Source organism: Lepus europaeus, chromosome 9 (assembly GCF_033115175.1).
Source record: "Lepus europaeus isolate LE1 chromosome 9, mLepTim1.pri, whole genome shotgun sequence".
NCBI lineage: Eukaryota > Metazoa > Chordata > Mammalia > Lagomorpha > Leporidae > Lepus > Lepus europaeus.
This window is the reverse complement of record NC_084835.1, coordinates 82,191,726-82,219,586: the sequence shown is the minus strand read 5'-3', so window position 1 is coordinate 82,219,586 and position 27,861 is coordinate 82,191,726. Positions and strand designations below refer to the sequence as shown.

The 27,861-nt window shown below is 36.1% G+C and overlaps 1 protein-coding gene across 5 annotated transcripts in view; it reads left to right on the top strand.

The window, feature by feature from the left end:
* The window catches only part of NOL4 (nucleolar protein 4), a 369,495-nt gene extending 342,462 nt beyond the window's left edge, over positions 1 to 27,033 (top strand). For all 5 annotated transcript variants that reach the window (XM_062200260.1, XM_062200258.1, XM_062200259.1 and 2 more), the window contains 2 exons: positions 230 to 410; positions 26,840 to 27,033. In XM_062200260.1, coding sequence (XP_062056244.1) covers positions 230 to 410; positions 26,840 to 27,033 — 375 coding nt within the window. The remainder of the gene's footprint in view (positions 1 to 229; positions 411 to 26,839) is intronic.
* The last annotated feature ends 828 nt before the right edge of the window (positions 27,034 to 27,861 follow it).

Genomic DNA, 27,861 nt, shown 5'->3' with positions numbered 1-27,861 from the left:
ATTTTAAATTCCATGCAAAATTGTAAACTGTTCTGCCCACATTGATAGTTTCCTTTCTTTATTTTTCTTTTTAGTCAAGTTGTTGAACAAGTACATATGTACTTACTTAATGCTCACTGCATATTTTTTCTTACGTAATGCAGCCATGCGGATGACACTGAGATTGTCCTGTTGAAGGAGAAGTCACACAGTGACTTGACAAGTAATGGGATGCTATCTGTCTTTGCAGGATGAGTCTGCTGCAGCCGACAAACAGTGTAAACCTGAAGCAGCCCAGGCCACTTACTCGACATCAGCTGCTCCAGGCTCACAGGAGGTGTTGTACATCAATGGCAACGGGACCTACAGTTACCATAGTTACAGAGGGCTAGGAGGGGGACTGCTTAATCTAAATGATGCTTCCAGTAGTGGTGAGTCTTTCTGTAGATTGTATTTTTGTGTACATTTGGGGTGATGAATTCTCTAAATATGATAATATGTAATAGTTCCAATCTGCTAGAATCAAGACTATTTAGCACATGTTTGTCTTGCTACATCTAGGTCCCTGTTTCTTGTTGTTCCTGAAAGTACTGGAATTGTTATATAGTTGAATAACTGATGTTTTATACTAAAAGAAATCTTCAACTAGAAGAATAGCACTTTTTCCCCAAAGAGTGATATATTTGCCCCAAAGCTATAATGTACTATTTGTCAAGGATAGTGAAACATTTTCTCAATGTTCAAAGAGGTTTTTGAGTTGAAAATTTTGAGTCATCAGGGATTTCTCTGACTTGATGAATCATGTTTGGTTATGAATCATAACCAAAAACATATAAAATTAAACATCACATAAAGGCAGCTCATGGCTCTCAAGCCAATACTTTGTCAATGAGAATGGCACTTTCTATCTGCAATGAGTGGTGGAGTGGAGCCGCTTGTACTAGTTCATGCTTGGTAAGCTTTTAGGAATTTTCTAGGCTTGTATAAGCAGAATGAATTGTAAATGAGTCAGAGTCTAATGTTTAATATAAAATCAAATCTGTCTTTGGAAAAAAATGCATGTGTGAATTTCTTAAAACAAGGTTTGTAGAAAAAATGTTCTAACTATACTTAAAGCCAAGGGGAAATAAATTTTATTATATACCCAAATCACAGAACCTTTTTTTTTAAATTTTAGAGGCAGAGAGAATGTGTGTGTGTGTGTGTGAGAGAGAGAGAGAGAGAGAGAGAGAGGGAGAGCACCAAAAGCAGAGAGAAACAGAGAAAGAACTCCCATATTGTTTACTCCCCTAATGGCCACAATGGCTGGAACTGGGCCAGACTACAGCCAGAAGCTGGGAACTCTATCCATGTCTCCCAAGAAGGTGTTTACCTTGAACTTGATTACCTGAACCATCACTGCTGCCCCCAAGGTCTAGATTGGCAGGAAGCTGGAGTCAGGTGGCACTCACAATGGCACTCACACTGGCTAGGCTAAAAACTTGTTCCCCAAAAGAGAGCATTTACCTACTCTGAAAAACACCCAGTGAAATAAAAAGATAAATGCTAAACTGGAAAGTGCTTAGCTATCTATAGTACAAAAGATTATAAGCCAAACATGGAGGATTCTAAAAGTAAAGAAGAAACACAACTGAAAAAAAATTTAAAAGATAGAAATATCAATGCACAATTCTCAGAAAGGGCCATGCAAATGTTATAAAGCTGCTCAACCTTATTCATTCTTAATAGAAGAAATGTGGCATCTACCCAACAGAGTAGAAAAAATCCAAATACAACAGAATAATTTTTGACTAACAAGATTCTGGGAAAGCAAGTACTTTCATGAATTGTTTGCAGAAATGAAAAAAGGTGAAGTGGAATTGGACAAAATCTGGTAAAATTAAAAATAAGCAGCTACAATTTGACTCAGCAGTCTTTCTAAAGATTGAGGAATCTGCCTCAAAGGCAAGTGGAAAATAGACCAAATGATATACACACAATGGTATTCTTGCAGTGTTACTTCAAATGTGTAAAAATGGATACCAAGGAAAATATCCATCAGTGAATGACTGACTGATGAAGATACAGTGCTCCAGAGAAGAGTATAACCTGCAGCTATAAAAAGTAGTGGATTGGGGTGGGGTGGGGCAGGATGGGGGCACCAGTTAACACAGCAGTTAGGACACCTCTTGGGAAATCCATATCCCATATCAGAGTGCCTGGGTTTGAGTCCTGGTTCTGCTTCCAATCCTAGCTTCCTGCTCATGTGTACCCTGAGAGGTGGCAGGTGATGGCTCAAGTAGGTGGGTACCTGCCACTGCCCTGGGAGACTCAGATAGAGTTCTGGACTCTTTGGCATTGGGGAAGTGAATTAGCATATGTAAAATCTCTCTTTGTCTGTCTGTCTGTCCCTCTCTGCTTTTCAAAAAAATTAAAAGTAACTGGAAAGATCTTTGTATACTTTTATGCTGTGATCTCATGGTGGTGGAAAGTACTTATAGAATGCTACCATTCAAGAAAGAAGGATTTATATTAATGGAAATATAAACCATAATTTTTAGAAAGTAATAGCATTAGAGGTGGAAGTAGAGAAAAACAGTGTAAGGAACAGGGAAAGAAGGTAGAATTCTCTGAAAATACTTGGCTTTTATACATTGTTTTTTAAATTTAAATTCAGGACAATGTGTAATTTACATAATTGTGAAACTTTTAAAGAATTCCTAAACAGGAAAAGAAAACGATAAAATAAAATTCAGCTGTTTAATGAGTTGTTGGCATAGCTCCATAGTGATGAACTTTTCCAGGTGATTCAAAAATCATAATGTGACTTAATGAGCATTGAAGTCAGTGATAAAACCAAATGTTATTTTCAGTGATTATATTAGTATTTTGTGACTGCTGTCTGCGTTGTGGTTTGAAGGAAATTTACAATTATGTGGGTGTCAGAGAGAACTTGAATTTTCCATAGGGAACAAAGTAGATACAGATGCAAAATTAATAAATTCAAGCAAAAACTCCATAGTCTTGTATATATATATATATATATATATATATATATATGGATATATATATATATATATCTTTTTCCACTGAAAAATGCCTGGGAACAAACACTAATTTGAATTTGAAATTTGAACTAGGCTTGTGGACTATTATATTTTGGGAGCAATTACGTTATCAGTGTGAAATAAGAGCACACTCTTGGAAATCCCTTACCTTTACACCACCATAAACCTGTTTTGTTTTTTTTAACTTTTATTTAATGAATATAAATTTCCAAAGTACAGCTTATGGGTTACAATGGCTTCCCCCCCATAACTTCCCTGCTTCAGCCACAGCTCTTCTGAGATGCTGGGGTTCTTTGGACTGCTTTAGAATGAAAGGTTGTCTAAGGACAAGATCACTAAGTTTTAGTCTACATCAGTTTTCTCCCAGCTCTAAAGCATTTGCCTCAGATGGAAGATTTAGGTATATGCTCAGCTTTACAAAGGCCAGTGATCCTTCTCAGCTGTTTTTTTTTTTTTTTTGTAACTTGGACAGCAAATGATCAGGAAAGACCAAATTCAAGAACAGAAAAAGGAGAACATAAATATGAGATGATTAGCCTATAAATCTTGCAGGTGTGGGGAACACCTGGCCTTCGGGCCCCATGAGAACTGTGAAATCATTTGGTCTGACCCTGCCAGGGCAACGACATATAGGACTCAAAATTCAATAAATCTATATCAGGCTAATTTTAGGGTTGATAATTTTGTATGGCCTGTGAATGATGTTATAAATATCCAATGGCCCTTGGCAGAAAGAAGGTTCTTTAACCCTAGCCTCTAACTAAGAACTTAACCACTAGATAATAAAATCAGCACAAAAGGTATGTATTCGCTAAATGTTTTATGAACAAACTTTGCTTTCTAGATTTAAAAAAAATCATCATTCTGTTAAGTGATTATCTTAATTTAACATCCACAAATAACAATGACCGCCATATATTTAATTTTACAGTGTTTCAATGTGGTCTTCATCTAATCCTTACACAGAACACTAAAGTATGCTCTGAAACTGGGGAAAAGCTTTTTAAAAACTGAATTTGGCACAACCCACGTTAAAAAATAATGCCTAGACAAAAATTCTTTTCTTTCTGATATAATTAAATCCCATTTTTGAGGTTCAGAGAGGTTGAGTGACTTACCCAAATCTCTGTAATGAGGGGAAGGAGCCAGGATTTGAACACAGGCATTCCAGTACGAGAGGCCACATTCTAAACCACTGATCCAACAGTCCTGGTGTCTATGGAACAAATAAGAGTTCACCTCCAGCAACTGCTTATCTACTTTCTACCTCCATAAATGCTCCTGTTCTGGACTTTCCTGTCAATGAATCACATAATAAGTGTTCTTTCATGTCTGGCTTCTTTTACATAGCATGATATTTTCAAGATTCATCTACATTGTAGTCTGTATCAATTCTCCATTCCTTTTATTGCCAAAAAATTCCATTCTGTAGTTATATTCCATATTCTGCTTAGCCAGTCATCGATGATGGGCACTTGAGATTTTTGCCACTTTGGAGTTACTATGAATAACATTGCTATAAAAATTTATGGACAAGTTTTTGTGTACACATGTTTTCAGTTCTCTTGAGTACCTACCTGGGGTTAGAATTGCTGTCTTATACATATGGTATCTTTATGTTTAACCTTTTGAGGAAATATCAGTCTGGACAGGGGCTTTTTTCCATTTAATTCAATCCTTAAAAAATCTTTTAATTGTCTTATACTATTTACAACAGAAGCTTTGCACTACTTTTGTCAATTTTAGCAGTAAATATTTCAATGTTTTGATGTTATTAAAAATCGAATGTTTTCCTTATTTTCATTTTCAATTTTTATTGGAAGTTTATAGTGATACCATTTTTTTTATGGATTGATGATTTATGCTGCAACCTTGCTGAGGACATTATGAATTCTACTAGCTTCCAAGTAGATTTTTTGTGTGTGTATTCAAGAAAATGTCATTTGTAGATAGAATTAGTGTTATATCTTTTGAAATCCACTCACCATTTATTTCTTTTGCTTGCCTACTTGCCCAGGGCTGAACCTCCAATAAAATGTTGAGTAGGAGTAATGGTTGTGAATATTGCTACTTTGTTTCTAATCTTAGGGGGAATACATTTAGTCTTCAACATTAAGTATGATGTTTGCTTTGGATTGTTTATAAGTCTCTTTTATTAGACTGAGGAAATTCCTTTATATTCTTAGTTTGTTCAGTGCTTTGTATCAGGAATAGGTATTGAATATTAAAAGTTTTTTCTGTACTATTGAGATTTTCATATGGTTTTTATCCTTTATTATATGATTCATTGCATTAGCTTTTGGATATTAAATCATTTTGCATTCCTGGGATAAATGCTAATTGATCAAAGCATAGACTTCTTTTTATATATTGCTATGTGCTTTTTTATATGTTTGCTAATATTTTGTCTAGCATTTTTGTGTCTATACTCAAAATAAATATTGATGTGTACTTTTCCTTTGAGATCTCTGTTAGGTTTTGCTATCAAGGTTAACACTGGCATCATGGAATGAGTTAAGACATGTCTCTACTCTTCTATATTTTTTTGGAAAAGTTTGTGAAGTATTAATATTAACTGTTTAGAGTTTTGATAGATTTTGGCAATGAAACCATATAGATTAGGGCTTTTCTGCTTTCTTTTTGATTAACTTCTTTGTTTCAAGTATGTTCATAGTACCCACACACACATACACACGCAACAGATAATCATACTACAATCTTAATCCTCAGTGGTGCTCAAAGCCATATAGGAAATCTGGAATAGATGGCAGATAGACAGCCATATAAGTGGTTAAAAAGCAGGTTTTATAAATTTACAGCTTGAATGTAGATACCATGTTATTATTTTGAAGTTGGCCTTGTTTGTGTGTCACTCCCCAGAAACCTCACTAGCACAGAATGATAAGGTCAAAAAGTATTTGCAAGATCCTTTGTCTCCTGTACATTTTTTTTAACTTTTATTTAATGAAAAAATTTTCCAGTGTACAGCTTATGGATTATAAGGTTATAGGTGATTTGCTCAAAATCAGAGGTGTTGACTATTTGGATGTTGAATATTATATATATTTTCACTTTTGTTGATGAGATAAAGATCTATTAAGGACATAGCAAAGAATAGCTTCAAAATATTCAGACTGTGTGCTTCTGAGAAGAAATAGAAGTAGCAGACTCACTAGTAAAATTTGCAGCAAATTAAAAATGATGTAACATTCTTTGAACAGTAGTAGCTTTAAAAAAAAAAAAATAAGAAGAAACAGCAAAAGATAGCCGGCGCCGTGGCTCAACAGGCTAATCCTCCGCCTTGCGGTGCCGGCACACTGGGTTCTAGTCCCAGTCAGGGCGCCAGATTCTGTCCCCGTTGCCCCTCTTCCAGGCCAGCTCTCTGCTGTGGCCAGGGAGTGCAGTGGAGGATGGCCCAAGTGCTTGGGCCCTGCACCCCATGGGAGACCAGGAGAAGCACCTGGCTCCTGCCATCGGATCAGCGCGGTGCGCCAGCCGCAGCGCACCAGCCGCGGCGGCCATTGGAGGGTGAACCAACGGCAAAAAGGAAGACCTTTCTCTCTGTCTCTCTCTCTCTCACTGTCCACACTGCCTGTCAAGAAAAAAAAAAAAGAAAAGAAAAGAAACAGCAAAAGAGTACTCTTGGCAAATGATAACCTTAGACTTAAACCAAAGAGAATTTCTCCAGTGTATATTTGGAAAAGGACTCTAGCAATAGTAATGGCACAAAGGGAAATGATTGATTCTACATCCTAAAGGGCTCGGAATCCTTCTCTTTCTCCAATACTTCTAACATTGGTATTGTCTATTGCTGTTATGGTTTTGTTTCATTTCTATTTGTTTTACTCACAGAAAGGCATCTAGATTGATCAGGTTTGCAATTTTCTTTACTTGGGCACTTTCTAAATGAATTCTGGGAACTCCAAACTCCAAGCATTATGAATTTTTTTAAAGATTTATTTATTTGAAAGTCAGAGTTACACAGAGAAAGGAGGACAGGCAGGGAGAGAAGGAGAGGCGGGGGCAGGCGGGAGTGGGGGTTTTCCATCTGCTGGTTCACTCCCCAGTTGGCTGCAATGGCCAGAGCTGTGCCGATCCAAAGCCAGGAGCCAGGAGCTTCTTCCAAGTCTCCCATGTGGGTGCAGAGGCGCAGAGACTTGGGCCACCTTCTACTGCTTTCCCAGGCCATAGCAGAGAGCCGGATCGGAAATGAGCAGCCAGGACTAGAACCGGCACTCATATGGGATTCCTGCACTGCAGGCGGCAGCTTTACCTGCTATGCCACGGTGCAGGCTCCTATTTTGACTTTTAAAAAATTATATTATCTGTTATTTCTTGATCTTTAAGGCATTATACTAGTCATTCCCTGTAACAGATTTAGAGCTTCAGAGAAAGAAACTACATACATATGCATAAATCTTGAGAGCTGAAAGGATACATTGACAGAAGATGAACATTATATTGGATGCCAGCATGATATCTGATGGCTGACAATTCCAGCTCTTCTAAGTTTGCGAATTCTGGATGCTAGCACGTCTGCAAATCTGCAAAGTGCGGAAGGGAGTGGAGCTTCCGAGGGGCCAAGTTGAATCAGCTGTTCATATGACTTAATGTCTGTAACAATGACAACATTCAGAATTCAAACCCCAGCTGCAGAAATGGTGAAGCGTGATGCAGGTCGGCAGAATAAGTGGGGGAGGGGCACAAATTGAAGACAAATTATGTTTCCAGAACTTTTAAAAGTACTGTTGTAATAATATGAGCCATGCAGATTGTACCGTATTCAGGAAGAGCATGAATACAGAATGAAAAGTAACACCTTAACAAGATTCGTGTTTAACTTAAAAGATGTTTTGGGGTACTCCAAAACATTTAAGAGAAACAAAGTTGTAAATGGCAGAATCAATAATTTTGAGAAACTTGCAAGTCAAAAGGAGAGATAAAATATTGTTCCTTCTCCTGTCTAAATGTCAAAATCTTTTTTAAGACTGATTAAATACCACCTCTGTGAACCGTGTTTTACTTTACCATCCTTTCATTCTTGCAATGTTAATTGCTCCCCTTCATGTGCCTTTATTCTAGCACTTATCTCACTGAATTATGATATACATTTTCCAATATTTTCCCCTAAATTGATGTGCACTTGGAAGCAGAAAATATGTCATGCTCACTATTACATCTGAGTAAGATGTGTATGTGTATAGTAAGTACTCAATCATGTTGTTTTAAATATAATAATTGTTTTAAAAATAGAATGTTTGCAAAAGTCAAAAATGTAAATAATTATTTATGCATTCTGAATAGCAAGAGTGAAGGGCTAGTCTTATCAGAAGCAAAAGAATTAGAAACAAGAAGAAAAATTAAACTGAATGTGTGGGTTCTGTGGGTGAAAGTGGAAGGCTCCAATTCATTCATCAGTTTATTGATCGATAGCACTTTTAAAAAATCCTGATTAATTTTGAATATAATAGCAATAGGAAAAGCAGGCAAAGCTTGCCTCTGTTGGAGAGTTTTCCCAGCAAGAAAAGATTCTATCTACTAATAATGCCAGGGTGCCCTTCAGATCCTTCATTAGCCAACCTCCATTTGCTCAGAGCTGGCAAGGTTCTGCCAATCCAATTTTTCAAGTTGGAGTATTATCAAAATGACAGCAGTTACCATTTGTATAAAGAATTTATTCAAATTATCCAACTGAAATGAGAAGCAAGCAAGCAGCCAATCCTCCTATTATTATCACATTCATTTACATAGGACTTTGGAAGGCTTTCTTTCTAGCAGGAAGTTCACATTGAGCTGTCTAAAGAGGGCAATTGTAGATCTCTGCAGTTATCCATTGGATCTCTTGAGTCTTAATTATATGCATAATGCATAATTGGACTACTGATGTTTCCTCCCTACAAACTCCATGGGGCAGACTTTTCCATTTGTTTTTCAACTCTGATAAAAACTGGGCTGATCTACAGACCAAAATTTAACAAGACAAAATTGTAGTAAAAATGACCATAATAACTAACATTTGTATGGCAGTTTCTAGTTTGCACAAATCTTTACATCCATTCTCTTCTTGCATTTCACTTATATTCAGGATCACTGGGCTTTGGACCGGGGGCTATAATTATGGAGTCTCAGGAAGCTTGGTCGCAAGATTTCTCCTCATGCTAGAGTGGGTTCAGGGTGATGTGACTGACGTTGTATGCACATAGTCCCAGGCATTACCATTCTGAAATATCACTTCCCATTTGAAATCTTCAGGGGAGCACTTCTATTCATTCACCCTCTTTACTTCTCACCTCCCATTCATTCTTCAACCCAGTACAACCAGTATCTCTCTACAATTTTGTTGACACTGGCTGGTTAACTTTAACAGTGACTCTATTTATTGCCAGTGTAAAGAAATTTTTGCCACATTTCTTGGCCATAGTTAGATCTGTTGATGACTGAATTCCTGAAATGTCCACTGTCCTGAGCGATGGCATGCTCTCAGGTCACATTGTTCCTCTCATATCATTCTTCACCTGTTGTATGTTCAGGCTCTTCTCCACACATGCACTGTCACGCTTGATTCACTTGCCATTCTGCCCTTGACATTTCCATCCTCTGGGTCTGCATGCTGTCCAGGGATCAGTTGAGTAGCATTCATGTTCTGAAAATACTGAAAAATACTATCTACCCCATTTCTTCTATATCTACCCCATTTCTTCCCCCTGAGTTTCAGATTTTATAGCCAGTTGTCTACTAGAGAGCTTGATCTAGACATTTCAAAAATCCTTATGTATATTTCTTTTAAAATGAGTTCTTCCTGGCCACACGCACTGTTTTCTCTGGGGTTATCTCATGCAAGAAAGCACTCTGCTACACCTGATTCATATCAGCTATTCTGTTCCATATGATGTCTTTTCTGGTTCTTTCACTCAATCCTGGCTAAGTTTTCTTCTTATATGTTTGTTTGATAGTCTATATATATCTCTTATTATTTACATTGTCTTTTCAGCACTCTTTTCTATACCAGACTATGCAGTTTGAAAATGAGAGAGAGAGAGAGGATTTCATCTGCTGGTTTACTTTCAAAATGCCTGCAACAGTCTGGACTGTACCAGACCAAAGCCAGAAACCAGGTACTCAATCTGGGACCTGGGTCTCTACTATGGGTGGCAGGAACCCAACTACTTAAGCAATCATCTGCTGCCCTCCCATGGAGCAGAGTAGCAGGAAGCCAGATCAGAGGCAGAATAAGGATTCAAACCCAGGGACTCTGATAATGGATGCAGGCATCCCAAGTAGCTTCATAACTGCTGTACCAAATGCCCCACCTAAGGTGACTTTTTTTTTAATCATCAGTGTCGGTAGATAACTGGCTTATGTTAGTGCTTAGTGAATATTACGTGGATATGCGAAGACTAGTGAAAGGCATTGTTCCAATAAAATATTTTGCTGCTTTAGAGATCTTGACTAAACCCAAGTAAGAAAAGGAATAATGAAATGAAGCTGATGATTATCTTCTTAAAGTTTCCTCACTTTCCTTAATACCCTAAAGAGCACAATTTTGGAGGGAGAGAAATGTTTCATATTAACAAACGAATTTTAAATACTTACATAAATTCCATTTTAAATTGTATTCAGAAGCAAGCATTTGGCCTAGCAATTAAGATGTGTTTGGGACACCCACATCCCCTATCGGAGTACCTGGATTCAAATCCTGGCTCTGCTTCCAATTCTACCTTACTGCTAATGCATACCCTGAGAGGCAACAAATGATGTCTCAGATAGCTGGATCCCTGCCACCCATATGCTAGACCTGAATAGGGTTCTCCGTTCCTGGTTTCAGCTTGACCAGCACTCAGTATTTTGAGAATCTGAGAAGTAACCCAGCAGATAAGATATTCTCATTCTCTCTCTCTCTCTCTCTCTCTCTCTCTCTCTCTCTCTCTCCCAATCTTGCTCTCTCACTCTCACTCTGCTCTCACTCTCTCCTTCTCTTTTCCCCTTTCCTTATACTCCCAATAATTTGTTCTGCCTCACTAATCATAAGCAAAAAAGTGCAGATGTGTGGGAAAGAAATCATTGTCCTCCTGCTTGGGACTGAGCTGGATCCTTCTGTCATTGTGAAAAATACATAAAGTCTATTATGTAAAGCCATGTAGATAATGATTTTATGGAGGAGAGCTTGAGAGCAATTCACAGAAGCTAGACAATCCCCTGTGGTGAATTCATATACTCTTTACATAATGGGAAGATTCGCATGTTGACAACATATTATGTAAAGAAAGGTGATCGTGTGATCTAGTTGAAGTTAATGGCATTGGATTATATAGTTACTATATTTCAACAGAGCTCCAGTTAAACCCTAGTACATTCTACAGTACACAGTGAAACTTCAAATCTCAGTGTATTATATCTAAACTTTATTCCATCACGGGGTCCAACTTGTTGCAACTCTCCATAAATAGTAAACCTGTTTATCCCATGTGTACACCTTCAATGAGCTGAAATTTTTCTCCTTTAAACCCTTTTCATTTGCATCCCTATTTTGACTGTTTGCTAAATGTAAGTTTATCTAGGACTGAACTATTGAATATGATAGAAACTAGTCACATGTGGCTATTGAATTTTATTAATTAAAAGCAAATAAAATTGAAAATTCAGTTCCTGTATCCCACTGAGATATTTTCAAATGTTCAGTAGCCAAGGACATGAGTCACTACTGTATCGAGGCACATTTCCATCACCACAGAAATCTCCAGCAGCCCTGATTCCAAACTCTTCATCTTCTATTCTTATTCGCACTGTTAAAGTGGCTTTGGAAGGGAAAGGATGGTTGTTATTGCAGAAAACCTCTTCTATATTTATTCCACCAGTTTCCTTGCATTTAATTATGCATGCATCATTCACTCCTCCATGAAATAAATGTGGTCAATGAACAATCCTATGAAAACTTATATGGTGCTTCTTAATTAAATAGTAATGATTTTAATCTAAACTGCCTGGCTTTTAGATAACTTGCAATAATTTTAGGGCTCTGAAAAGAATTGATCCTTATATGAGTTATAATAGGTATGGAAAACCTCTTTGGCATAGCCTGGGATTACTTTAAAAATAGAAACAAAACAAATTTTAGAACAATTTAACTTGTAACAGAACTTGAAATTGCCTGACATTTAGGGAAGGCAAGTTCAAACTCAAGATAATTGAAAAGTGACTAGATGGTTAATAGTGAGTTCATTCTTTATTTCCAGTTTTTCCATATCTATTGTAATAACACCTAGATTTTAATTGAGACTGAATTATTTATAGAGATATGTATTGAGATACCTAGAGATTCTGTGATATGATTATTACTTCTGCAGTTTAATGATTGAAAACCATGTTAATCATTTGCTGGAAAATTGAAAGGAATTGTATGAAATATCTGAAAAATAAATGCAAGCATCTTTCAGTTTACCTGACAGAGCCCTTAGATGGTTCTTGGGGTCTGTGGTCAAACAGCCTCAGACAGAGAAACGCCACGAAAAGGGAGGTGTGTGGCCTGTGTCCTCCCTGCACTAACCAGCAGTGCCATAGATTTTACAGTTCAGTGTTGATTGGGCTCCTCTGGCAGCAGCTTCCTGAAAGCCTGTTCTCTCCTGTACAGTAAAACTGATCTTTTCATACACTCAAGACTCCTGAGAATTGTATGCTGTGCCTACTCACTGAAAGTGGGGAGTGGAAAGAAGACCCTATTAGTATTCTGGGACCTTCTTTCCTGAGCCTGCTGGGAGACCTTCCAGGGCTTTCCAGGTGACTGGAGCTTATTAAGATGGGCTTGGGTTGTTTTTCTTACACGACCTCCTTTGAACTTTGACACATCCTCTGGGGATCTGTCTGAACAAACGAGTTAAATTTTCCTGGCCTCCCCAGCCCTCTGCCCTTCAAAAAGGCACCACCCAGGGGAGTTCAGAATGTTCTGCTTTGCCAGGAAGTCAGACATGTTACTCTCTATAAGGAAATTCAATTAGCCATTGCCCACACTCCCCTTTCTTGGGCCCATGTACTGATGGACCTTCCAGAAATGGGCACTGGGCTGCTTGCCTACCCCAACTAGAGATCTGAGCAGGTCTATTTGAATCACTCCAACAGGGTTGTAACTCCAGAAATGCCTTCTTTTTTTCTCTTACATTAAAATTTTCTAATTTCAAACCTGATTAATACTACAATGCTAATATTTCCTTCTATTATTTCGAGGCACAAGGTGATTTTAAATGACATTTAGCTGTTGAATAACATACGGATACTGTTGCCAAAAGCCCTCTTCCCATTCATGTATATTTGCCAGAACTAATGGAAATATACACATTTGAATGTGAGTCTACACAATACAAGTTTTGCCTCCCAAGTTGCTATTTGGACCACGCAATCAAATTCAGAATTAACAAATAACTACAAAATTAAATGAGGGTTGACTAACATTTTCAGCAATATCTAAATGGCCAAGAGAAGCAAATTATTTGTGGTAATTTAAATCTATTAGGGAATGTAGTGCTTTTCAATATTCTAAAGGAATTTAAAAGTACCTTTTATACTGCTTTGACTTTTATATATTTTTTTCTGGCTCCCATTTCTGAAAACATAAATTACTGTCTTTTTATTCTTCTTGGGGACAATGATAGGGATAATTATACTTTCTTAACCCTTCTGTTCCTGGAAGAATATTCATGAACACAGTTCATCCATAACTGTGAGAAAGCTCATTCTGTGTATTTTTTGTTCTATTCTTTGAAGCAGATGTATGTTCTGTGCATTTATGATATACTTATCTTGTTCATCCCCTCATCCTCTGTGAACCATTTTCCTCCCACCAGTCTGTCCTCTGATAGTCTGCTCCAGAAATTCCTCTATTTCTTGTAAAATATTTATTATTTTCTAAGCCACTTAATAACAAAGGTGAGAAGTTGGGAGAAGAGCATTAACTTTATGGAAACCATCAACTGTCTTCACTTACATGCAAGAAAATATTTTGTCTAGGCTCATAAAAATGATTTGATTAACTTTTAAATCTCTTGATGTTTGATGAAGCAATGTAAATATTTGATAAGAAACCATTGAGGGAAGGTAGGCACAGGCATTCAATCTCCAAACACTGCTTCTAAAAATTTCATGTTTCTTAAATCTTTATTTTTGCCTCTAGGGTTTATTGACTAATGGGATATAGGAGAAGCTCAGTTACCTTAAATATTCTGTATTTCTCATGAGCCGTGGATGCCTTCACAGTTTTGGACAAGTGAAAACTAAACGTGGATTTTCTTTTTAAACATGCAGAATAGCCAGACTTGTTCGCTTTCATTCTAATGATTCAGTTTAATATTATAGTCTATTATTTGCTATATTTCTATCATTTATTCTTTTAGTGTTTGTTTCCCTCTTCTTAACCTTAAAATATTAGATTCTAAGAGCAAAAGGATGCTCTAAAGGCAGCAGGAATTGTTCACACCATTTTAACTTCCACTTCCAAGGCAGCATACCATTTAAATACCTCCTTCAAATAGGAGTGCATTAGAATTTTCTGAGTCCCTTTCAGCAAAAACTAAAGCATAGAATGGTAAAATGCATCTTATGTGTATTTTGTACTATGAACATGTAATTTATAAGAGTGCATTTCAAAATTTCTTGGAAAATTAAATTAAAATAAACATCTATTTTGGTATAAAAATTATGAAATCTAAGCATAGTTTTTTTTTCCATAATACTTATTTTCTGTGATTACTTTGAAGACTCCTGGTGTGTAGGGATTGCAATTTTTTGCACTAAAATATTTACTTATTCTATTCTATTTTACATAACTTTTTCTCTTCAAAGATTTATTTATTTAATGAAACAGAGTTTGAGAGAAGGAGAGGAAGAGAGAAAGAGCCCCCCTTTACTGGTTATCTCTCCAAATGACCGTAATGGCCAGGCCAAAACTAGGAACCAAGAACTGCATCTGGTTCTTGCACATGCATGGCAGGAGTCCAAGTATTTGGGCCACCTTCCACTGTCTTCTCAGGCCATAGCAGGGGACTGGAGCGGAAGTGAGGCAGCCAAGACTCAAACTGGTACTCACATGGGATACAGGCAAAACTAGCAGCTGCTTAGCCTGCTGCACAACACCGGCCCCTATTTTACAGAAACATTTCAAAGTATCCTGGTATAAACTCTTTATTGGAGCCTATAAAAATATTATACCCTGTAATATGATTTCCTTAGTTATTATCTACTTATAGCAAACTGTGAGCGATTTACAACACATGAAGGGAAATTATGTGTACTTGCACATTTTTTAAGTCATTAAAAGTGATGAGAATATTAAAAAATATAACTGAAAGGAAACAATTTTGTAAGATTTCTGCATTTCTACATCTTAAGTAAATTTTGGTAAATATATTTCTTAACATAATGACCAAGCTGAAAGTTAGTGTTGGATTTTTACAATAATATTATAATTGTGTATTATAATATGTTAGTGTATTATAATATAATGGTATTTAATATTATAGTCTATTATTTGCTATATTATTTGTTATATTATATATAATATATTAATATTATAATACACTATTGTAATGATATCATATTAATAATAGTATATTATATTATGTTATAATAGTATATAATGGTGTATTGATATTATATATTAATATTATAAGAATTATTAACTATCCATTTGACAATTACTAATATTCTCAATTGCAGTAGGGTTAATACTTCACTAATTCACTTATGTCTTACCTCAAGAACCATCAATACCATTTCTGTTCTTGTTTGTTTGTTTCTTGAGTTTTTAAATTGTGGGCTAAACTACCAAACATAATTATTGTGAGATATTTCTGTATGTTGCTTCTGTTTCTCTGGTGAACCCTGATTAACATAATGAATCATATCAACTTGAATAAGTCTTAGACCTTAATATAAATAATCCCTGAATCCTTTATTATTGCTGATAAGACAAGATCATATCTCAGTTAAGGATATAACCTCTGATATAGTGGGCCATTTAACATTCATAATTGCATTACATTCCCCCTGCTCCATGAATCTGAAAAATAAAAATGGGAAATAATATTATTCCCAGTTGACTTGTAAATCTCGGAGGGTAAACAATTTGCCCACATTCACACAGCCAGGAGGTTTCTGCATTAGGAGTTGAACTTGAGCTTCCCACTTGTTAGTGTTATGATCTTATTGCTGTGTGCTTTATCTCTGCATGGAGAGTAAGTAAATACTGACTGAGATTTCTTTGGAGATGAAGCCCATGATAAAGTCAAAATGTGTTAGTAGCCAGCGCCGCGGCTCACTAGGCTAATCCTCCGCCTTGCGGCGCCGGCACACCGGGTTCTAGTCCCGGTCGGGGCGCCGGTTCTGTCCCGGCTGCCCCTCTTCCAGGCCAGCTCTCTGCTGTGGCCAGGGAGTGCAGTGGAGGATGGCCCAAGTGCTTGGGTCCTGCACCCCATGGGAGACCAGGAGAAGCACCTGGCTCCTGCCATCGGATCAGTGCGGTGCGCTGGCCTCAGCGTGCCAACCGCGGCGGCCGTTGGAGGGTGAACCAACAGCAAAGGAAGACCTTTCTGTCTCTCTCTCTCACAGTCCACTCTGCCTGTCCAACAAAAAAAAAAAAAAATGTGTTTGTAAATTTTCACCACTTACTTCATTAGTAGATTTCCTCCACTTACTTTACCACTTACCTGTGCAACACAAGTAGTAGAGCTTCTGTTTAACTTAAATCTTTAAAGTGGCTTCAGGTATTACTGAAAATAGTTTGATAAATACATACATGGCGATATATTTTATAACTGACATCCAAAAAGTATGGCTTATTAGTTTTTATTTCCTTGAGATAATACAGAATAGAAATGTAAATGAATAAAATAATTATCTAGTCTTTCTTGAAGGCATTCTGGAGGGTTTCATCTTGTCATGCCCCTTTCTTACTATACTTCTTACTGATTCTTGAAACTCCTTGAAAATTTAATGCTTCAACAGTAGCCAGAGAATGCAAAACCCTATGGCCTAAGCAATTGTGATATTTTGACTTCACAGGCTCTCTGAAAAATAATAAATGCACACTTTGTTTTTTTCTACTTTTAAGGGTTGCTTATTTTACTGGAAAATACTGTATACATATATATGTATACAATGTATACACATATGTATATATTATATGTATGTATCATATGTATACAGTATATATATATATACATATATATATATATATAAATACTATACCTCATCCTGCCTTCATGCAGTATTTTGATTCAACTGAAGTAATTGTCTCTCTGTACTATAATATTTATCTTTTCTCCCACAAGCCAAAAATTGGCTGGAAACAGAAGCAAGATAAGAATCTTTTCCCTCCTAAATTTCTAAGACTGCAGGCAAAGTGATTTACACTTGAGATCAACCTGTGGTTTATCAGAATGATTTGTCAGATTTCAGCAAAATACTGAATTTGAAGCTTGAGTAGAAAAGTCATGGACTGAATAAATATAGGCAGTTTACAGAGCTCTGTACCAAGAATCCGAAAATGCAAGTAGAGGAAAGATTAGTTAGGCCAATGTGGCAAATAATTTCTTGTCTTAATTGACTGTAGAAAACCTCACTGAAATTACAACAAAAAGGCCAAGGTGATCAACTGCATGTTTTCTCTCTCTCCTTTTTAATGAGGGTGAATTTAGATCAGAAAAATTACATTAAACACAAATGGATTAAGACAAAATGTTTTAAGAAGACAATACAAGACAATGCAGTAAAAGGAAAATTTACCATTTTCTTTATTAAAATAAATTTGTTTTATTTTACCTTAATTTAGAATTTATTATATTTGAGTTGTTAAATATTAAAACCTCATCTAAATTTGTTCCAGGACAATAGTGAATAGCTTTTCAATGTGTGGGAGATTGATATTTATAGACTTCCACTAAAACTTTAAACAATCAAAATTGATTTCAAATCAGTCTAGAAATATATTATGGTGGAGATCTAATTCAACCTATGCATAATCTTTAGCTTTGCTAGAAAAATGACATCATTTGGCAGGAGGGGGATGGGAGTGGAGGGTGGTTGTGATCCACACGCTTCTCTTTTCTCCCTTGCCTAATGCCCTGCATAGCTACTTGGCCTTGTCAGTGATTTATGCCTTGCTCTTGTGTCTTCTTAAATATCTGTAGAATGTGTATCTCAGCAACTTAATTTATGCTTCATAGGAAAACACCCTATTCTGTTTCTAAGCTAATGTTGATTAATCCGTGTTTATTAAGTAGAGAAAGTTACCTTTAATGACAGCCAGAGAACGTAAGTACTTGAAGGGCACAGTCTTACTAGGATTACAGTTAGCCCTAAATGAGTTGAAAATTACATCAGTTTCACATAGACTACAGAAGAAACAAATAGCCTGCACTAAACAGTGGCACCTGAACTTTTCTGTTAATCCAAGGGTAAGTTCCCTGAAAATGTGGTTATGTTAGGCTTTATTTAATATCACTTGTCTTGCTAAATTGTAATCTACTTGTTAGAGAAATTATTCTCAGGGAAATACATAAATAAAATGTAGTTCTATTCTGATAGTAAAGGGCCATGCAAAACATAATCTTGAAAGAACATGAATGTGCATGAGTCTGTGTGTATGCTACCAATAAGTCAGTTAATTGACTCTACAACAAAAGCTTTGGGGCATTAAATACTCATTACTGAATAAGGAAAGAATGGATTCACCAGAACATAGTAATTGTCTAGATACTATGTGCACTTATAAAATAGCTTCAAAATTAATAAGTGAAAAATTAATAAAATTGCAAGGGGAAATTGATGCATCTAAAATAGTCATAGATTTTAATATACTTCTCTCAGAAACTGAAAAAAAATGTTGGATTTGAAAAAAATGATTAAAATTTAATCAATGGCTATATTTAGAATCTGTTCCCTGACTATATAATAATAACATTCTTTCAGATATATTGACTCTTTAAGCACATGACAACAAGCAAAGAATCATTAGCATACTGATTTCATGGAATTCAGAAATATTTATAATTAATGAAGATGAAAACACCACATGGTAAATTTGTGGAATGAAACTAAATAGAAAATGAGTAAGTTAATCATTAACTCAAGAAGTCAGAAACAAAACAGAGAAAATGCAAAGGTATTAGAAGAAAACAAGTGGGAAAACTTAAACAGAAAACAAAGAAGCAGTAGATAGTAGCACAAAAAGCTGGGGGGGGGGGTGGGAATAAGAAAAAGAAGGAGGAGGATCATTGAGAGCTCCTGAAAATGTCGAGCAAAATAGAATCAAGACAGGGGACGCAGGGGCCATCACTGTGGCACAACACTGGGTTAAGCAACCAACCACAACGTTGATATCCCACGCCGAAGTGCCCTTTCAAATCTTGGCTCCTCCACTTCTAATCTAACTCCCTGCTAAAGTGCCTCGGGGAAAGTAGTCCAAGGACTTGGACCCCTGATAGCCACTGGTGAGGCACAGATGGATTTGCAGGCTTCTGGTTTATGCCTGGCTCAGCCCTGGACTGTGCAGCCATTTGGGAAGTGAAGAAGCAGCAGCAGATAGATCTCTTTTTCATTCTCAATCTCTCTCTCTCTCTCTCTCTCTCTTCCCTCCCATCATGCTTCTTTTCAAATAAGTAAATAAATACTTTTTAAAAAAATATAAAACATTAAATGGGAATACCCTTGAGTATATTGATAATTTATAAATATTAGATCATATTGTTCAAAAGTATAATTCACAATACTGACTCAAAAAGGAACAGGTATTCCAAATCACAGATAGCCAATGAATCTGTCATATCAGTATTGTAAAAATCTATCCGTTAAAAATATTAGACACTGATGGTTTTACAAATGAGTTTTTACCAAAGTTAAAGAAATAGATACTCTTCAGTTTAGACCACCAAATCTGAAACAGAGGAAAAAACAGGAAAGCACCTCAGCTTATTTTGTGATGCTACTATAACTCTATCATCAGGAAAGAGTACAAATATTAGAAAGGCAAATTAAACTGCAATCACGCTTCTAAATATAAATTCAACTCATTAGCATGTTTAATCTAGCAATGTATATTTAGTATGATATTTTAGATATCTTTAGCCCATTGACAAATATTCAGTGAACAGTAGAAGGGAATTAACATTTAGGCGATGTCTGGTATAACCTAAATATTGTGCTGGATGCTTCAAGGATATTAGCTAATTTAGCTAAGATCCTGATGTTTCATAGCTACTTATTTTTACCCGTTGGCAGAAAAGTAATAAAGACTCATCAATAAATACATCTTAAATATCCAAATGTCAAGTGTTTGGCATTGTGGTTAAGACAGTGCTTGGGACACCTGCATGTTATATTGGAGTGCCTAGTTTAAGTCCCTGATCCTCCATTCCCAGTCTAGCTTCTTGCTAATGTGTCTCCTGGGAGGAAATAGGTATGGCTCAAATACTGAACCCCTGCCATCCATGTAGGAGATCAGATTTACTTCTGGGCTCCTGCCTTCAGCCTGGACCAGCCCTGACTGTTGCAGGCATTTGGGTAGTGAACAAGCAGATTGAAGATTTCTTTCTCTCTTTCTGTCCTCCTCTCCTCCCCTCCCCTCCCCTCCCCTCCCCTCTCCTCTCCACTCCTCTCCTCTCCTCTCCACTCCTCTCCTCTCCTCCCCTCTCCTTCCTTCCCCTCCTCCTTCCTGCTCCCCTTCAAACAAAATGATAAATAAATGAATAAAAACTAGGCATCAGATCACAAAAATAAGAAATGCAAATGATCATGCAACTGAAATGTAGGATTCCAGGCAGCCTCAGTTGTTAACCAGCTAGGGAGAAGTCACCTTGCTTACTGATCCTAAGTTCATTAAATTGCATTCTAATTGCAATAGCTGAAGAAATATGTCCAGAAAGAAAATAAACCTGCTGAAGACAATTAGCATTATGGGAAGAACAGAGCTTGAAGAGTTAAAGAAACTGAGACTTTGGTCATATCTATAGTCAGTTAAGACAATCAAGGCAATCAATTTCCAGTAGCTTTCCTCACCTGTTGAGTGGAAACCTTACTGACTCTGCTCTGTTATTTACTCACGGAGTCAATGCTGAGTTCAAGGTGACTAAAGAATTGGCCTCTATGAGTAGTATGTGTGGAATAATTATAGCAGAGAATGTTTTCAAAATTGCAGAAAAATAATTCAGTATAATCTAAAGTGGAGTCTGTTAAGATGTGTGAAGTACAAAGCGGGTTATTTGGACATATTTATAAAGTTAGTTAAAGCCTAGCACATATGGTTATTCCTTGCAATATTCATCAGCAGGTGCATTGTGGAAACATTTGATTCTTTCATGTGTTATTGAAACAGTAGTGTCATTCTTTCTATAAATTTAATGTTCTTTGGCTCCATGATTTTTTTTTTCAGAAATAGGACCTGTACACTCTGACTTATTCTAACGCACAGCAGTTTGATGGTTTGTGGTAAAGTTTTACTGTATGTTTTTCAGACCAGGGCTAAGACTGAAATTTTTATGAACAAAAGGAATTGCTCTCAATCACTAATTATTAAACACTAGATGTCTTAGGAAATAAGCTTTTGCTGCAAATTTGGCAGTGTTCCATGATGAAGATGGGTCTAAAATTTCAAAGCAAAACAGTTCTTATCTGCAAAGTTTTTACTGTGCTAAATCCATATTAATGATGACCAGTACTTTTTGAATCAGATAATGGCAAATTATTTTGTAAACTTCCTGAACTAATAAAAGTTAAAACATGAAATTAAATCTCATGAAATCTCCATTTCTATATGAATTTGCCACAGATATTTGAGCGCATACTGCAGGTCCAACAGTGTTTTTGGATACTGACAAAATCAGATTAAATTCTCGTACTTCAAAATCCTACTCACTGTTCAGCTGAAGAGTTTCCAGATTAACCTTGAATCAGAAGTAATTTGTGATATATGAATACTGACTTGCTAAAAGGCAACTTATAAGAAAATACTCCAGTATAATTTTGTAGATCCCTCCAAGTAATTAATATGTTCAATTAAAATCACGTGCTCATGTCCTGATATCAATATTTGGAAATACTTATTTGTATAAAAAAGACATTTCAAAGATGAAATGCATAAAATCTCAGCACAAATCTGCATTAATAGATGAATGTTTACAATTGACTTTGATGAAAGGGAACATTAAGGAACCCCAATTAAGCCAAATGTTAGTTCTCTTCCAAGAAAAGGAATTATATTGTCCTCATTAATAGACCTGTACTACCAAAGAAATACTCAATTGTTGTTACATTTTGAATTTTGTTTGTAACAGTTTTTCAAAATTTTTCTTTTTTTACATAAATGTCTATATAAATCTTCATTTTTGTCTTGTCCTGCAATGCCTAAATTATTTGCTACCTGTCCCTTTTAAATAAAATCATCACCAACCCCTGCATTAAAGCATGAATGTGACAATGTTACTCATTTAATCAAAATTGTTAAAGGAATTGCCAGTTATCCATACTTTTCAGAGTCCATGACATGGACTGGAGATACTTAGGAAAGAAAGGGAAGTAGGAGAAAGTTGTGTGCAACAAGGATTGATTTTACACCCCACTGGACACTCATTGTAGTATTTCATAGTGAAATAAATATAGGGAAAGAGGCAATAACTAATGTCTTTGTTTTCAGCAGCAGTTCATGTGGAAATTACCATAACAAGGAAATTCTATTTAGTTGATTTTTTTTCACAATTCTGGGTGACTACTTTTATGGTAATAATAATATTACTGTATATTAGATATAACTTTATTTGAATGTGGTGTTAAATCCATTGTCTTCTATCTCAAAGTAGTTTTCTTTTAGCTGTAATTAGGTGTTATAATGACATTCTCCATTTCTTGAATGTTGCTGTAGAAAAAATCTAGCATTTCACATTCATTTGTTACGCAGATGTTTATGGAGCCTTTGCCAAGTGGCTCAATATTCTAGGTACAATGAGGGAAATGAGAGAGTTCTTGTCCTATGGTCTTGCATTCTTGCCCTCAGTATAATTTTGATAAATAAAAATAGTTACCATAGTCTTTAAAAGGAGAATTTACACTGCTAAAACAAAATAAAACAAAACTTTGTCCTAAAAGGGATCTATTATCTGAGGATAATTGGCACTAAACTTAAAACCATAAATTATATTTAAAACAGGAACCATTTACCATAAATAGAGGAATTATTCAGTTAATAATTTTCAGAAGTAAAATTAGAAGTATACATAAATTATATGTAAATTATATATAAATTAGAAGTATACATGCATATCCACTCAACTAAAACTTATTGGAATATACCTCAAACCTTAAAAAAATAAGTCAAGGGTTAATTTTGGTATGTTCATCTTAATTTTTCTAACAACATTGTATGTTAACGTGAACTTTCTTTTATCTCTTATTCAGCTTTTCAGAATGATCATAATTTCTGAAATGAAGTGTATCTATATGACTTTGGTAAACATGTACAAACTTACATAAATGTGGCCTCATCAAGTTTCGTCAGCATTTGCCCTAGCCTTTGATATTGCAATCATTTTCTCCTGAAGCATCTTCCGTGTCATCATACTTGGTGATTTTCTGGTTAACTGCTCCAGCTTTTCCAGAGCCACATTTGCCAGCGGCCTTGTCTGAGATTTGAGAAGGTCTCCAAGAATACTTTCCAGAATTTCATTAAATCTAGCATTTCATATAGTTTGAATTTTCACTTTATAATTGATGTGCAGTCTATCATATTGTTGTTTCGATTAATTAAGCCAAACCAGTCAAGTATAACATGGACTCAGTGAGGCAGAAATGAATGCCAATGACAATCCAGGAAGGCTATTTAAGTGGTCACTAGTTATGTAACTTGTATATTTGTGAATTTTTGTTTGTTTGTTTTTTTCACTTCCTTACCCAAAACTCCAAGCACTGAAGATTTGAATGATAAATACTTAACAAAGAGGGTCCCTTTTAGTTTTGAAAATATATGCAACTCTGATCCTGTAAATTCAAAACAAATCAAGATAATGAAGTGCATTTTCTTCCACGAACAAAGTAACCTAGTGGTGTTAATGATCCCTAATTACTGAGCTATCTAGAGTTTGCATATACTAACAGAAGTCAGAGAGAAACTGAAAGCCAGGTCTTGGGTTCCAAGATTAGAACCTTGAGGCAGAGGTAGGGAACGATCTGCAAACTGCAGTATTAAAGCAAAACCAATCCCCCTAAACCCCAAAAGAACTGGAGCTCCAGCCTTAATCCTTTACCAATTGCAGTTAAGGATGCCAATCAACAACTTGGCTTGGCAGCAAAACCACAAAATGTGGCACCTTCTAATGAAATAATGATAATGAGCCAGCCAGACACTAGATAGCTGCATAGCTGAGAAGAATATTCTTTCAATTTTCTTTCATAAAGACTTGTATTGGTAGTGTGTCTTGAATATAAATAAACATAATGTAGTTTAAAGTGAGTGCGTCCAGAACCAGAACTCCCATTATTTCAAGATGCGTTGTTAAAATCAGAACTTTCCAAACAAACTAGAAGCTGCTCATGATTGGCTTGAGTAATTCCTGTCTCAAAATGTGACATCTCTCCCTTCAGCTCATCATGTTGGTACCGTGTTTTTATAAATAGAGAACAAATGGAAGCTAACTCCTGCTAGAAAAATCAAAGTTTTGAAAGGCCATGGCAGAAGCAGAAATATGTTTCTCCTAGATGTCAGAGTTCTTGTGTGTTAGTCCTGTTTCTGCTCTAATTAAGTTCCAAGTGAAGCTATTTCCCTCTCATGGGACAGCTTCCTCCTGGCTGAACAGACAAAAGGCCTCTTCTCCCTAGGGGTGGAGGGTAGAAGGTGGAAGGAGCTGGGTCTTGACCTCAAGGAGAACAGGAAGGATAAAATAACATTCCTTATTCTGATTCACTAAATGAACACAATTATCTGAAAAGATACATGTGTTTAGGCAAAATCCTATTAAAACACTTTCAAATTATAGAATCATTACAGTTTTTAAGCAAAAAGTTTAGTTATGTGTTTTGTAATATTTTATTCAAGGATTTTACATTTAATACTATAAATTTAATAATTATAGTAAATACTTAATGAAATGAACAACTCGAAAAGTGAACATTGAGCATGTAATGAAAACTTAATAAACTAAGAATAAATGGCATAAAGTATCTTTTCAACCCAAATGTCTAAATTAAAGATTTTAAAGTATTTTACAAAATATTTTAGGTAAAAACTTACAAAATGTTGTCAAAAACCAAACCTACCATATATGAGTATATATATACATATATACATATATGGAACGAAGGTTTGGGCATGTGAATGTTCTGTGCAAGTAAATACACAAGATTTTCAAATAATTCATGGAGAATGTGTATTATGAAAAAAGCTATATAAGGACTTCAGAAATTTTTGCACCAAAGTAAAATATTTTAATTCCATTTTTCCTAATCATGTTGCAGTCACCTCATAGAAGCAATATCAACAGTGTTTAAAGCAGTATTCAAAATGTCTGATTTTTCTTTGCTATTGTTTGCAGTAATCACTTACTGTATTTCTAAAGCAAACGTCAATGTAATATGTCTGTTTTTGAATACTAAACGATCTGGTGGAAAATAATATTGATCTGAAATAAAAAAAAATTCAGTCAAATCCTTATTGAGCCACTTAAAACTCATTGAACTACAAACACATCATTGGATTCCTTCAGTCCTCTGTTCCCTTTTTCTGAATCTGTTTTGAACTCTGAAGTCATTAACATCACACACCAAGCTTTAAAAAACAAATTCTGAATTAGTCTAAAATATCTTTTAATGAATGCCACAAATGAAAAATGTTTATAATTACCATTATTTCATGCTACTACAGAGAAGCTTCTACAACATGTGGAAGATAGATTTAAGAGTAGATTTCTGAGGTGGGCATTTGGTGTAGTAAACACTTTGCTGATAGGAATGCCTACCTCAATATGAATGCCCACCTGGATATCACAGAGCTTGGGTTCAAGTTCCTACCCCTCTGCTAATTCCAGCTTCTTCTTTTTTTTTTTTTTTTTATTTGACAGATAGAGTTAGACAGTGAGAGAGAGAGACAGAGAGAAAGGTCTTCCTTCCATTGGTTCACTCCCCCAAATGGCCACTACTGCCAGAACTACACCAATCTGAAGCCAGGGGCCAGGTGCTTCTTCCTGATCTCCCATGTGGGTGCAGGGCCCAAGCACTTGGGCCATCCTCCACTGCCTTCCCAGGGCCACAGCAGAGAGCTGGAGTGGAAGAGGAGCAACCGGGACTAGAACCTGATGGGATGGATTCCAGCGCCGCAGGTGGAGGATTAACTAAGTGAGCCACAGCTCCGGCCCTCCAGCTTCCTTCTAATGCACACACTGGAAGGTGGCAGGTGATGGCTCAAAATGGGTGGGTTGCTGCTACCTAATTGGGAGACCTGGATATAGATAGATACACACACACACACACACACGTATGTATCTTTCTTTGTCTCTCTACCTTTCAAAATAAATAAATACCATTTTCAAAAGACTGGATTTTCCAAAAAGCACACATTCAAAGATTTTCTTCTTTCTCTTTGTAGTAAGAAGTGATTGCCACCCCTTGGCCACTCAAGTAGCATCATACTGCTCTTCTGTCTTTCTGAGAGCAGATGTACTTGATTAAGGATATCAGCAGCCCCTCACACAAGAATGCAGGAATTAATTCAACAGTAATTTATGGAGTGTTCACATCCACAGTGCTAGGACAAAGATTACAGGCATCTAATTTTCTCATTGTTTTTCTAGGACCTACGGATCTCAGCATGAAGAGGCAGTTGGCAACCAGCTCAGGATCCTCCAACAGTTCAAGCTCCAGACCCCAGCTGAGTCCCACTGAGATCAACGCCGTGAGACAGCTTGTGGCAGGCTATCGAGAATCAGCTGCATTTTTACTGCGCTCTGCAGATGAACTGGAAAATCTCATTTTACAACAGAACTGAGTCCAATGATGACCATATTCACTGAGGTCTAGATTTGCAGTTTCCACTAATGACATTTTGATTTCTCAGCAGAGATACGTCTGATCTTACTGCACAATCTTTTAAGAGAAATACTTCCATTATGCCACATTGTCCTTGATCCATAAAGTGATGTGTTAAGGTGCTTCAAAGGAACTCTGACCTCTGAAGTACTTGAGGTACTGTAATGTGTCCAGCCTATTGCTTTTTGTCTTAGTGTGTCAGCATAAATATCAAGAGCAAGAAAGGCTGTATATTCTTAATTCAAGGATAAAACAGAAGAAGCTTGTGGTATAAAAACATAGTTCAAGATCCAACTGAAATATTAGTGGATTTTGCTACTGACTCATTGAACTGAAAGCTGAAGTTTCTGGCAAAAAAAAAAAAAGCCAAATTTCTTGTGGCTACAGGATATAACAACAATGAAAAGGATCTTGTATTTTAAAAAAAATGTAATTTTTATAAAAAGAAAACTTGTTTTTCATTCAAAATTGTCATTTTTACTTTGGTAACTTTTTCATAGGTCCTAAAAGAAAACTGTTTTGAGAAAACTACTGTAAGTACCTTTTCCACATCCCTTTGCCTTCTCCTCTTTCCAAATTCTTTCTACACAAATAACACTTGATGCTGGAAAACCCCTTGCCTGCGTTCTTTAAATCATCATATCAGGAACTGCTTCCAAGTGAAGCCTGCATTTCTGATCTCATGTTGATCTCAGAAACCCTACTCTACACTGCAGCTTCCCTTTGCCAGTTTCTATCACAGATATTTTTAATGTTAAAAATACATATTGAAAAAAAGATCACACGT